Below are 13,991 nucleotides of genomic sequence, written 5' to 3'. Positions count from 1 at the left end.
TTCTAATTATTTGAGAAAGTTCAATCCACTCAATAACCGCCACAATCATGTACCGCTTGCAGTGTGATAGTTAAAGATGAGTGTTCAGCTGCCAAACTGCTGGTTGGGATCCTATCAAAGCTTACCCACCACGTCTGGAGTGGCCCAAATGCTGTCTATACGGCTCCTTCCACCTCTTGAGTCTGTGATTACCGCCTTCATTTTTAAGGTTGCTAAAATTTTAGGAGACTGTGCTGCTAAATGGGGCCCTGGTGGCCCAGTGGTTAAGGTTTGGCTGCTAACCGCCAGGCACTCCTTGGAAACTCTATGGGGCGGTTCTACTCTGTCCTATAGGCTTGGTCGCTATGAGTCGAAATCGACTGGATGGCAATGGGTTTGGTTTTTGGGTTTTTTGGTGCTGCTAAATGGGAATGGAACTTTGCTCTTTGACATGCCCTCATATTTCCGTTTAAGGAGCTCGCCCATATTCATTATAAATAAAACTGAGCCGTCTCAAAACAGTCCTCTCACCTTACTTTGCCAAACTAAGCACACACACAAACACACACCATTACTGAGCTCCAGGGACCACCCGATGCCACCAGGGAGCTGAATTAAGCTGCAGGGTTAAATCCTACAAGTGTAGAAATGCAACTACCAGTAAACCTAGACAACTGCAATTTGCTCTGTGAAAGTCTGTCATTAGAGTCCACTCGAAGGAAGTTTCATGGACAAAACCCCAATGACTGTTCTCTGACGTGTGCCCAGCGATCAGACCTGGCAGAATGGATGACAGCTCAGCCCACCACCCGCTCGGCTCGCGCTGAGATCCTACAGAAGAAAAGACGGTCTGGAAAAGGTCTTGGAGAAGAAGAAAATTTCCTATCTCTGGTCCTTCCTCTTGGTCGGGACCCATTTGCAAATTCGGAAGCTCTGTCTATCCTGGACGTGACGACCCCAACGAGCGAAGGTTCCCAGAGGCGCTGGGCGGGGAGAGACCGCCCGGCGAGGGCTGCCCCCGGGAATCTCCGATCCAGCCTCGCCCTCCAGCTCTCCCGCCTGGGCGCCTTCCTTTTCCTCCTCCTCCTCCTCCCGGTGCCCGAGCCTCGGCGCCGCGGCCGCTCGCCTTCCGAGGGCGGGCGGGGGGTTGGACCCAATTGCCCCTGGGGGTGGGTGCTGCAAGGTTGGGGTCGGGGCGAGGCGACTCGAAGCCTACCGTCTTCTGCTTCTTGATACCCGACATGCTGGCTGGCTAGCTGCGGCGGTGCTCGAGGCGCTGGAACTCGGAGCCCGGGTCCTCAGAAACGGAAGGACGCACGGATGGCTGCGGCGGCGGCAGAGGGTGCTGCGGGACTCCCGGGAAGGAGGTATAAAAAGGCCATGCAGACACGTCGCACTTCCCTTGACCAGCCCCTCCTCCTACTCCTCCTCCCGCCGCGCTCCTCTCCGCCCCTCCGGCTCCGCCAGCAGTGCCCAGCCCCGGGGACCCGACCGCCGCCTGGGCGGGGTCCCGGGCCCGGCCCTCATCTGCCCTCCTCGCGGGAGCGCGCTCCGCCCGCCTGGGTCGGAGGCAGGACCTTGCGACCCGAGGAGCAGACTGACACGCCTGGCTCGGAGCTCGGGGTCACGTCCTCCCTCGCCCTCCCTATCCTGGGTGGCTCCCAGAGCGTCCCCCCCCCCCAAGTCCTGCCCACCCCCGCGCCTCTTCAAAGAAACCTTCCTGCTTCTGGGACCAAGAGGTTAGGAGTGAGGCTTTGGTTAATTAAGGGCAAGGATGGTTGAACTGCCAAGCTTGTTGGCATGGACCTCAGAGGGCACCAACTCCCCTACCCACTTCCACCCCCCACCCTCCGCAGCAGGTCCCAGTTTACAAATGAGGCAACTGAGGCACGTCCCCCAGGCCGTATTCTCGATAAGGAGATTCAAACTCAGGCTGTCAGCCTGCACAGTCCAAGCTTGCTGTACCAGAGTCATCAGACATGACGATAATAAAACCACTTGCTTTCGCCCTATGAGCCAGGAATCCATTTAAGGGTTTTAAAACTCGGAATATTATCCTCTTGTTACAGACAAGTCGGCGGAGGCACTGCCCCTCCTCACAAAGTCAAGTAAGGCTAGCCCAGGAAATGGCCAATGGTAGCCCAGTAACTTGTTTCAGTCATCTCAGAAAGTATCCCTATAGGGGCAGTGAGTTGAAGATAATGGTGATGGAATAATTTGGAAAACGATAGTGAGAATAGCAGCACAACTGGAAGAATGTAATCGACATCACTGAATTGTACATGCAGAAATTTTTGAAATAGTGTATCTTTGGCTATGTATATTTTCACCATAAAAAAAAAAAAATCCTCCAAGGTCAAGAAGGGAGAATGTTGACATGTCATGGGGTTGTTAACCAATGTCATAAAACAGTATGCATACTGACTGTGTAATGAGAAACTGTTCTGTAAAGCTTCACCTAAAGTACAATAAAAAAAAATTAAAAAGTATCCCTATAATACTTCTATGTGTTCAGCAACTGGGATGGGCTCTGTGGAAGTGGAGAACGAAGAGGCACAGGTTCACAGTCTTATGACCTGGGCCTTAGGTCTCCAAGGCATTAGCAGAGGACAGGAGACAACTGTCTTGAAGAACTCAAATGTCAGGGACAGGCAGAGATAAGGTGAGAAGTCATGCTGAGAGACAAGCACCTTTAGGGAGTTACTGGGTTTCACACTTCTTTTGTTCCTTAACTCCTTGCACAATGCCACAAACTGATCAATACGACAGAACCCTCAAAGGAACCAAGGAGACACAGAAGGGCCGTACATCTCATTCCAAACATGGCCGTCCTTCTGTGAAAGGGCTAGTTATTCTAAGGAGGTTAGGAAGGGGGCATTTCTTTCATACCTAATTGTACTTCTGGAAGGGAGGTGAGGGTAGGGTCTTTCCTACCTAATTGTATTTATGGAAGACTCTTGGCTTTCCAGAGAGGTACCTGAAGATCTGACTATTCATTGACTGTCCTTCTCCATGGGAAGATGAGAAAGAGAAGTAAATCAGAAATAAGAAACTTAAAAAGCAGCCTGCATGTTTATACAGTTTTGATAGGTCAGGATATTTCTTACTCATTTTGAATGTATGAGCTGCCACAACTCCCTTCAAATGTGAGCAGCTAGAGGGCAAATACTGGGTTTGAGTTTCTGTTCTAAAACAAACTAGCACGTTTTGAACTTATGTGAAGTTTAAACAGCAACATCCTGTTCTTATTTCATTGGAAAAATTCTTTTATATCAGTTCCAACCATACTTTAGACCTTGCCAGATCCTGCCCTGGGAGAGAAGGTAAATTAAGTGTGGATGGAGAAATAGCAATTTGCATAATTGCTGTGTTTTTTTCAAATTGCCTCTAAAAAGCCATGTTCTTGAAACAGAAGGAAGTTAAGGGCTAATCCCTAAGGACTGCTTCCTGAAAAAGAAATATATGATTGTTTACACCTGGGTTTTGAGCTCATTCGTTCAGTTTCCCTATCCATGCATTACAAACAAGCAAGGTAGGAGCCAGGGATGGATTAACCAGAAACCCATGTGAAATTGTTCATTACAGATTAGTAAGCAAGCACAAATAAGCCTGTGCTTACCTTGCTGATTGGGTAATCCATCCCTGCTAGGAGCCCTGGTGGCAAAGTGGTTGAGCACTCAGCTGCTAACCAATGGTCAGCGGTTGGAACCCACCAGCCGCTCGGTAGCAGTCTGCTTCCGTAAAGACTTACAGCCTTGGAAACCCTGCGGGGGCAGTTCTACTCTGTCCTATAGGATCGCTATGAGTTGGAATCAACTCGATGGCAATGGGTTTAGCTTGGTTATAGAACATTGGAGGCACCTTCCCTGAACGGTCATTCCAAAGGGAATGCTGCTACATTGCCCCCTAGTGGCTGTGATGCATAAATGCTTAAAGAGACCTAATAGTTGAACCCTCCTGTACAAAAATAGGTGCCCTGCTGGCAGAGTGGTTAACAGCTAGGCTGCTAAGCAAAAGCTCCGCAGTTTGAATCCACCAGCCACTCCTTGGAAGCCCTATGGAATCGACTCGCTGGCAATGGGTTTGGTTTTGGGTACAAAAATAATCTGGGTCAAGAAGCACTTTGTGAAGGTTCTCTGTGATCCAAACACTCTTCTTCCCAGGCACAGGTACTACCAAGATGAACAAGACATAATCCTTGCCTTCAAGACATTCACAATCTAGTGAAGGAGAAAGACTACCTCCTTCTTCCACTCCAGTATCATTTCAATATAATACATGATTGGAACAGGTAAAAATGATACACACCTTAGCCATTTTATTTTGACTTAAAATACACACACAAGTCACCAATATTTTGATTTGGGGCCAAGAACTTCTATTTTGGTATGGGTTTGCTGGTGGGAGTTCCATAAACCACTCTCATAATGCATCTTCAATAATTTCCAGTTGGGGATTCTGCAACATGGAGTTAGAAATTAAGGGCATTTAAGAAACAATGTGAGTAGAGATTCCACCAAGATTTTTACACTTTCCCATCTTTGTCTGTTGTCTTGCCTACACCTAATTCAACAGTACAATTTTTTAGCAATTTATCTTCCAAAGCATCCACCTATTTTCATAGAAAACACAGCTCTTTATTTCACTTGTATACTATTCTATTAAGTCACATCTAATTAAATTACTTAATTACACTAACAATTACAACTGGAATAAATAGGTGTTGGAACAAACACAAGCGATCTCAGTAAGTATACAGTTCGGGGTGGGGGTTCAGACCTGTTTGGGCATTCCAGAGCTCCCTACTGTCTATGAATATTCAATTTGCTTTGGGTATCAATCACTATCTTTTTCTGAAGAAATGGAAAGCATGGCTTAAACTAGCCAGTCAGTTAAGAGACAGGATATTGTGGGAGCACAGAAAAGGGACACCCAGCTCTACTTTGGGAGGAGGGAGAATAGAGAGCGATGCCAGATTTTGGGAAAATGACACTTGAACGGAGTGAGACTTACAAGAAAGGTAGGATTTTGCCAATCCACCCTCCCCAAAGCAGAGTATGTGTGTATGTGTATAAATTAGAAAATTTAAGTAAAGGCAGACAGATACGTGAAATAACATAGTATGTTCAGAAAATTATAAGTATCTGTCTTGTTGATTGTAGGAGACGTAATAGAAGAGTAGGGGAAGGTTGTAACAGAGGACATGCTGCATACGATCAGAGAGCAACATGATTTTGCATGTTCTCTTCTGTCTTCAGGTTCTTCCGAGTGCTTTAGCCATGTGGCTGATCTTCTATTTGTTCGCTAGTCATTATGGAACACTTCCAGTGTCCAAGAATGAGAAGTCACTGCCCCAAGGTGTTCAAGGTCTGGTAAAGGAAACGGATATAAATGCACATAATTCCAAGGGTTTCCAAGGCTGTAAATCTTTACAGAAGCAGACTGCCGCATCTTTCTCCCACGGAGCTGCTGGTGGGTTCGAACCATCAACCTTCTGGTTAGCAGCCTAGCACTTAACCACTGTGCTACCAAGTCTCCTTAATTAAAGTTAAATTTCTCTAATTAAAATTCTAATTTCTTTGAATATGCCTTTTTATCATATTTGCTCAATTTTGGGTCAAATATCACAATTCTCACATCTTTCCTCCTTCCTTCCTTCCTTTCTTCAAAATACAAGTCTTAAATAAAATCCAGCTAAATATAGTTGGATATTCCTCTGAATAATTTAAAATCTCTAGGTGGCATGGATTAAGTTATTCTCTAGTTTGCTAAATATCTTTTAAAGAACCTGTAGAAAACTGAAAAATTCAGCCAACTGACTGAATTAATTGATTTGCCTAACATTAATCAAATGTAAAGGAGCCCTGGTGGCACAATGGTTAAGCGCTTGGCTGCTAACCATAAGGTTGGTGGCTCGAACCCACCAGCAGCTCCGTGGTATAAAAGACCTCTTGTAAAGATCACAGCCTAAGAAATCCTACGGGGCAATTCTGCTTTGTCATACAGGGTCACTGTGAGTATGAAGTGACTCGATGGCACACAACAACAATCAAATGTAACTTGTTTTCACTGAGGTTTGTTGCATTTTGGAGTGAATTTCAATGACTATATTAATTGCTTCTATTTTGTGTAATGAGTGAGTGTTTTAATAAATATACTTTCTTTTAAACTAATACAAAGAGTAGACCCCGGGAACTTTGGACTGGATTCCACCCACGAAATGGCCAAATGATTTGAATAGCAGAAGACTATGACCTGGGAGTATGGACTTTTCCCAAGGCCGCCTGAGCTCTCTGGGCAGCCCTTTGGTGATAGGACCAGTGTTGTTGGTGTAATGTGGGGCTGTCAGTTAGGGAGGAGGCACACGGAGTGGCAGGAAAGAAAGGGAATGTTTCCGTTGCTGGTGACATCAGCCCAGGCAGCCTTGGCCATCAGACAGGGTTTGAAAAGGGAGCCCCGGTGGCACAGTGGAGACAGGTAATCAAAAAATCGCAAACCCTCTCTGGGATAAGACGACTGTGATAACCATGAAGCCACTGAAAGTTTATCTTGCACAAAAACGTTCACTTAAGGCAGTTTCAAATGAATGGGCGCCACAGAAACCACCTAGTAATAACGTGATGTCAGTTGATCTCAGAAAGCAGGGTGTGATTTCAAGTAATCATGTCGAGACTAGCCAATGGTTATTTTTTACTGTTTCCTCCTCTTATTCTTCTTAAAAGCCCCATTGTAACTACCCTGCACTGAGCCATTTGTTTTTTAGAAACAAAATGGTCTCCCTGTATGTATACAGAATAACTGCTAGAATAAACCCTATATACTTCAGTTTGTTTGTGCTTTGATTTTTTTTTAAAATGAACTTTAGATGAAGGTTTACAGAACAAACCAGCTTCTCATTAAACAGTTAGTACACATATTGTTTTATGACATTGGTTAACAACCTCATGACATGCCAAAACTCTCCCTTCTCAACCTTGGGTTCCCTATTACTAGCTTTCCTGTCCCCTCCTGCCTTCTATTCCTTGCCCCTGGGCTGCTGTGCCCCTTTAGTTTCGTTTTGTTTTATGGGGATGTCTAATCTTTGGCTGAACCGTGAACCTCGGGAGTGACTTCATTACTGAGCTAAAAGGGTGTTTGGGGACCATACTCTCGGGGTTTCTCCAGTCTCTGTTAGGCCAGTAAGTCTGATCTTTTTTTTGTGAGTTAGAATTCTGTACTACATTTTTCTCCAGCTCTGCCTGGGACCCTCTATTGTGATCCCGGTCAGAGCAATCAGTGGTGGTAGCCGGGCACCATCTAGTTGTACTGGACTCAGTCTGGTGGAGGCTGTGGTCAGTTGTGGTCCATTAGTCCTTTGGACTAATCTTTCCCTTGTGTCTTTAGTTTTCTTCATTCTCCCTTGCTCCCGAAGGGGTGAGACCTGTAGAGTATCTTAGATGGCTGCTCATAGGCTTTTAAGAGCCCAGATGCCACTCACTAAAGTAGAATGTAGAACATTTTCTTTATAAATTATGTTATGCCAATTGAGCTAGATGCTCCCCAAGACCGTGGTCCCCACAGCCCTGAGCCCAGTAATTTGGTCCCTCAGAGAGTTTGGATGTGTCTATGGAGCTTCTATGACCTTGCCTTGTACAAGTTGTGCTGGCTTCCCCAGTATTGTGTACTGTCTCACCCTTCACCAAAGTTACCACTATGTGCTTTGATTTTTTTTTTAACAATACTAAACACTATCTGAAAAAGTAATAGTTTTGCATATATATGACTGTTTTTCAAATGTATAAAGGTACTGCAATGAAGAATAAAATGCATATTCAGTTAAAATGTTATTAAATGCATTTATTGATCCATATACAGTAATATTTTCAATCATCAAATACTAACAATACAACTCCAATCACAGGGATATTCTAGTCTCCAAAAGGTTGAGAACTATAGCATTTTTGGGGTTTTTTTCCCCTGGGTTGGGTTTTTTTGTGGGTCGTCGCCGTCGTCTTTTTTTTTTTCAAATACTGAAAAAGTCCCCTGGGCTCTGCTGGGCTCCCCATACTCACTGCCTTCCTCCTCACTGCAAATCTAGTTCAAGAGGAAAGAACTTTTTTTTTATGAACAATTAACATTGATTCTCAGCTTGCTCTGCAGAACCAGAGGAGCTGTTCGCACCTGTTAGATTTATTTTTTATTGTAATTTAGGTGAACGTTCACAGAGCAAACTAGTTTCTCATTCAAAAATTTATACACAAATTGTTTCATGGCATTGGCTCCAACCCCACATTGTGTCAGCACTCTCCCCCTTTCCCTTTCCACTCTGGGATCCCCGTGTCCGTTTGTCCAGTTTTCCTGTTCCCTCTGGCCTTCTAGTCTTTGTTCCTGGGTGTTGCCTATTTGAGCTCATGTACTTGATCAATCTAAGAAGCATATTCCTCAGGTGTGTTACTGTTTGTCTTATACTCCTGCCTAATCTTTAGCTGAAAGGTGAGCTTCAGGAGTGGCTTCAGTGCTGAGTTAGCAGGGTGTTCGGGGGCCATAGTCTCAGGGGTTCTTCCAGTCTCTGTCAGACCAGTAAGTCTGGTCTTTTTTGTGAATTGTGTCATTTATTCTACATTTTTCTCCTGTTCTGTCCTGGACCCTCTGCATCTGTAACATTTAGATGGACAGTTTCTTCTATCTGACACCAGGTCCCCAGCCACATCCAAACAAACAGGGTATTTTCTACAGAGCTGAATTAGAACCCCTCATCTTCCTCCCCTTGGTATCCATCCCACACCAGCCACTTGGTTAAGAAGGAAGATAGTAATGTCTTTATCAACTCCAAGCCCTAATTCATATTCTCCCAGGCTCCCCATCCCACCCAGGATAATGAGAGCTCAGGGGCAATCTCTAAATTGCGCACCCCTCTCTCCTCCCAGTTTTAAGATGATAGGGGCAATAAAACACCTTCCCCCATCTTGACCCTCTCGTCCAGCTGCCTCAGTCAGGCGCCTTTCATATCTGTGGCACCTCTGAAAATCATTCCACGCCTCTTCAGGTGCCCCCTTGGAGTTTGTACCCAGGGGCAAATGCTTCCCTCTGGTCCCCCTTGCTATTCCTCTGACCTCACCCACTCTCTCAACCCCATCCCCAGGATTTCATTGAGATTTCTCCTAACAGTTATTTGGAAGAAAGGTAAAACAAAATAGGTTCAAAGTCTCGGTGCTCAACTCTAGGGGCTTCATGCGCTGGGACACCGATGGGCAGGGGCTTCTGCCTCTCCAGCCTGAGCCCGAGCCACCTCCTGGCCTCTGGCTGCAAAAGCAGGGAAGGGCAGGAGCCAGCACAGGATCCAGTGCGGGGGGGTCGGGGTGGGGGAGCAGCATTTCAGGATCTGGCGGGAGCCTGGGCTGCATCATTCAACTTGGCCACCTGCAAGCTTGTTGGTGACTTTTTCTGGGGCAGGTTCTGTGGGATGGTAATGTGGTCACCGGTCCTTCTCTGGTTTGGTACTTGGCAGCTGCTTATTCTTCATCTTGGCTTTGGCCATGTTATAGTCTCCTGAGTCAAAGTACTTCTGCCCTTTCTGGAGTCTCTGCATGAGGAAGTCAGAGCCTCCAGGCTTTTGTCCTGTTGTTGTTGCTGTTAGATGAGGTGGAGAGGATTCTGACACACAGCGACCCTGTGTACAACAGAACCAAACACTGCCTGGTCCTGCATCATCCTCACAATCGTTGCTATGTTTAAGCCCATTGTTGCAGCCACTGTGGCAATCCATCTCCTTGAGGGTCTTCTTCTTTTTCACTGACCCTCTACTTTACCAAGTGTGATGTCCTTCTCCAGGGAATGGTCCCTCCTTATAACGTGTCCAAAGTACATAAGATGAAGTCTCACCATCCTCGCTTCCAAGGAGCACTCTGGCTGTACTTCTTCCAAGACAGACTTGTTCGTTCTGGCAGTCCATGGTGTATTCAACATTCTTTGCCAACACCATAATTCAAATCTATCAATTCTTCTTTGGCTTTCCTTATTCATTATCCAGCTTTCACATGCATATGAGGCAACTGAAAATGTCATGGCTTGGGGTAGGCACTCCTTAGTCCTCAAAGTGACATTTTGCTTTTCAACCCTTTAAAGAGGTCTTTTGCAGCAGATTTGCCAAATGCAGTATGTTGTTTTATTTCTTGGCTGCTGCTTCCATGGGCATTGATTATGGATCTGAGTAAAATGGAATCCTTGACAACTTCAATCTTTTCTCCATTTATCGTGATATTGCTTATTGGTCCAGTTGTGAGGATATTTGTTTTATGTTGTGATATAATCCATAATGAAGGCTGTAGTCTTTGGTCTTCATCAGTAAGTGCTTCAAGTCCTCTTCACTTTCAGCTTTTCTCATAGGCTTCGATACTTGGCCTTTAGCTTTGCCTCCTTGGCTCTCAGGGAGAATACCTTCCTTCTCCTGCGTGCCCTGTTTCTCCTCACTGGTCTCCTCCAAAAGATTCTCCTCTTTCTGTTTCTGGGACATAGTGGGACCAGACTATGGAGTGTAGGGGGCCCGGAAGTCCACTGGAGAAGAGAAGGGGGCGGGGAAATGGGGACAACTTGTGCTGCTGCTTGGGCTCCTGTCACTCAAGAACTATTGCCTTTTAAAAATAAAAACAAAATTTGCCAAAATTGTTATATACACTGCTAAAATAAACTCATGACTGAACCTTGAAATCCCTCTATGCTTAAAATGCTATCTTTTCTTCATTTAAAAAAAAATTACACATTTGTTTCTTTTCTTTACTCTTAGTCTAGAAAGACAATTCTTCTCTGAATAGGGAGAAGCTCTTCTTTTGAAACCCCAGAGATTTTCAAACTTTGTTGTATATTATAATCATCTGGGAAGTACCAAAATCAAAAAAACAAACCCATTGCTGCCCAGCTGATTCCAACTCATAGCGTCCCTATAAGGACAGGGTAGAACTGCCCCATAGGATTTCCAAGGTTGTCTCCAGTGGAGCAGCTGTCGGGTTCCAACAGCCAACCACTACGCCACCAGGGCTTCCTCTGGGAACTACACACCTAACCTAGTTAAATCAAAATCTCTGGGGATGGGTCCCAAGAATTGATAGTTTTTAAAGTTTCTCTGGTGATTCCAATGTGCAGACAAGTGTGAGAATGCTTTAAATCATTGGTTTCAAACTTTAGGGTGCATCAGAATCATGTGAAGGCTTCTTCTAAGACAGATTGCTGCCCCAACCTCCACCCCAGAGTTTCTCATTCAGTAAGTCTAGGGTAGGAGCCTTGGTGGTGCAGTGGTTAAGTGCTCAGCTGCTAACCTAAAGGTCAGCTGTTCCAACTGACCAGCCAATTCACGTGAGAAAGATCTGGTAGTCTGCTCCCATAAAGATTATAGCCTTGGAAATCCTATAGGGCGGTTCTGTTCTGTTCTGTCCTATTGGGTTGCTATGAGTTGGAATCGACTGGACAGAAATGGGTTTAGTTGGTACGGGCCCTAGATATAAGCCTATATATTTATATATGCCTAGATATGTCACCCACACATTTTGTTTAATTTTTTATAGGAAATTTAGAAAACCAGAAAGAGAAGAAATATGTGTGTTAGGGAGGCAACCTTGGATACACTCTTAAAAATCGTCCCACAACAGTGATAACTTACAGGGTCATTGGGGAAGAAATAAACTTTGCCAAGGGTTCCCAACTCTGACTAACCATTACAATCACCTGGGAAGCTTAAAAAAAACCTACTGCCTGGGCTTCCTTCCCTCCACACCAATCTACTGATCTCTGGGATGGGGCCTGCAGCAAAATGTGTTAAACATTGGTGATTCCAGTGTGTAGCCAACAACTTCAGTGAGCACAAAAATGCCCTGCCATGCTTGTGAAAATGCGCATTCCTGAATCCCACCCTCGGAATTCCTCTGTGAGATCACCTAGCTCTAACTCTGTTGAGGGTTTTTAATATATCTTTGGTGCCTTTCTTAAATGTTTTGTTTCATCAGAGTTCTTTGCATTTCTCTAAGGGCTTTAGGCTCTAGAACATCAAAACCACAAGACTGTAGTTACAGTTTCTGTTTTCCAACCTGAGCCCAGAATGGTCTTGCTCGAATGGTAGAGAGTAGGTGGTGGTGGTGGGGGCATATCAGGTGTAAAAATCAGTTCACATTTAAAAACTATTGTCCCACCATGCCATTTTTTCTAACACTATTGAATAATTATTAATCTGTTCTTCTGTTGGTTTGTGGTGCTTCCTCAATGATGCATAACATTAGCTGGCAGTGGCCACCCCTAGCCATTGTTGTTGTTAGGTGCTGGGCAGTCGATTTTCAACTCATAGCAACTCCATGTGACAGAGTAGAACTCAGCTTGATGGTGCACAACAGTAACAATCTTAACGGGAGCAGACTGCCAGGTCTTTCTCCCGTGGAGCCACTGGGTGGGTTTGAACTACCAATCTTTTGCTTAGCAGCCTAGTGCTTAACTGTTGTGCCACCAGGGCTCCTTAGCCATTGCTGAGTAATAAGTCTGCAGCTACCACCCAGCCTGGAGCCCATGTGAGAAGCAGCTCAATTACAAATTAGTTTGGAATCTTTTTGCCCATTTGCCCTTCCAGACAAAGTATGGAATTATTTTATTAAAGCCCCCTAAAATCTTATAAAGGAGCCCTGGCGGCACAGTGGTTAAAGCGATCAACTGCTAACCGAAAGGTCAGCGGTTCAAAACCACCAGCGGCTCCATGGGAGAAAGATGTGACAGTCTGCTTCCCTAGAGATTTACAGCCTTGGAAACCCTACGGGGTCGCTATGAGTTGGAATCGATTGAACGGCAGTGGGTTTGGTTTTTTGGGGTTTTAAAAAATGTTATAGGGCTTCCGATTAGAATTGTTAGCTTAATAAATAAACTACACACTAATTTGGGAAGAACTGCTATAAAGGTTAAGTTTCCTCTCTGGTACATGCTATCTCTCTTTATCCAGGTTTTTTGGTTTCTTGGATCTCATACATGTCTCCCTAAAGTACTTCTTATGCAATTATAAATGGAATTTCCCTCCCCACCCCTCTTCTATCATTTCTAGTTTGGAGGAATGTTACGGATTTGGGTATATTTATTTTATATACAGTTTCTCTGTTGAACTTTATGAATTATTTATTTAAAATAGTAAAACTACACTCCTTTTTTCCCCACAAAAGTAATTCAGATCACATTCTGAGAACCAAAGTGGCCTGGAGAATGAAATCAGAGACAGGGTGAAGGGTCCTTCTGCGTGGGAGAGGGGCAGTTACTTCCAAAAATGGTCGGTCTGAACATGAGTGGGTCAGCTCCACTGAAGAGCTGTGAACAGGACATACCAAAAGAACCCTAGGCTTGGAGTCAGAAGACCTAGATTCATATCTTCTTGTTTGTCTCCCTTGATTCTCCCTTCTTCTGTATCTTATGATATAGAAGGTGATGATGTTTAAGGGTGGGCATGGGACCTAGGCTAAGCATATTAGGGTAGCTCCAGGGATGGGCATATGACCTACACAGAACCAATCCGAGTCCTTTTCCTGGATTTTTCTGTTGAAGCTGTGAAAAGAGCACTTCCCCTTCTGAGTTAGGAAGTGTCAGCACTCTATGTAAACCCAGAGTTGCTAATGGCCACATCTTTCACTAGGTGGAGACATCTTAGAGAATGCAAGAAGTGAAAGACGAGAACTAGTAATATCAAATTCCTAATCTCTGCCTCAAGTTTCCCAGAACTTCCCTAGTTCCTAAGATTCTTGGGATACTATGAGTTACTCCAATAGCCTTCCAGTAAATCCCTCCCCAGCCATGTTTATTTTGACTAAGATAATTTAAGTTGGGTGGTCTCCCTTGGAACCAAAGTAGGCCCAGCTTATAAAATAACGACCTTTTAGGACCACGTTGAAAACTGAATGAAGGGATACAGGTGGAATACACAATATGGTGCTGAGCATATGCTTAAAAAATCTACTGAATGTGAACTGAATCAAGCATGATAATCTAGAACTGCCTTTTCATTTGTTACAACTTGTGGT

The 13,991-nt window shown here is 44.7% G+C and overlaps 1 protein-coding gene and 1 pseudogene across 2 annotated transcripts in view; both read right to left on the bottom strand.

The window, feature by feature from the left end:
- The window catches only part of PAPSS2 (3'-phosphoadenosine 5'-phosphosulfate synthase 2), a 95,735-nt gene extending 94,397 nt beyond the window's left edge, over positions 1-1,338 (bottom strand). For both annotated transcript variants that reach the window (XM_023739702.1, XM_023739706.1), the window contains exon 1: positions 1,196-1,338. In XM_023739702.1, coding sequence (XP_023595470.1) covers positions 1,196-1,222 — 27 coding nt within the window. In that variant the 5' untranslated portion in view covers positions 1,223-1,338. The remainder of the gene's footprint in view (positions 1-1,195) is intronic.
- Positions 1,339-9,361: 8,023 nt separating this feature from the next.
- Positions 9,362-10,471, bottom strand: LOC101354233 (alpha-endosulfine-like; annotated as a pseudogene).
- Positions 10,472-13,991: the final 3,520 nt, after the last annotated feature.

The sequence above is a fragment of the Trichechus manatus genome, unplaced genomic scaffold, assembly GCF_000243295.1.
Source record: "Trichechus manatus latirostris isolate Lorelei unplaced genomic scaffold, TriManLat1.0 scaffold00007, whole genome shotgun sequence".
Taxonomy (NCBI): Eukaryota; Metazoa; Chordata; class Mammalia; order Sirenia; family Trichechidae; genus Trichechus; species Trichechus manatus.
The sequence above is the reverse complement of the archived record's forward strand: the minus strand, read 5'-3'. Positions and strand labels throughout refer to the sequence as shown.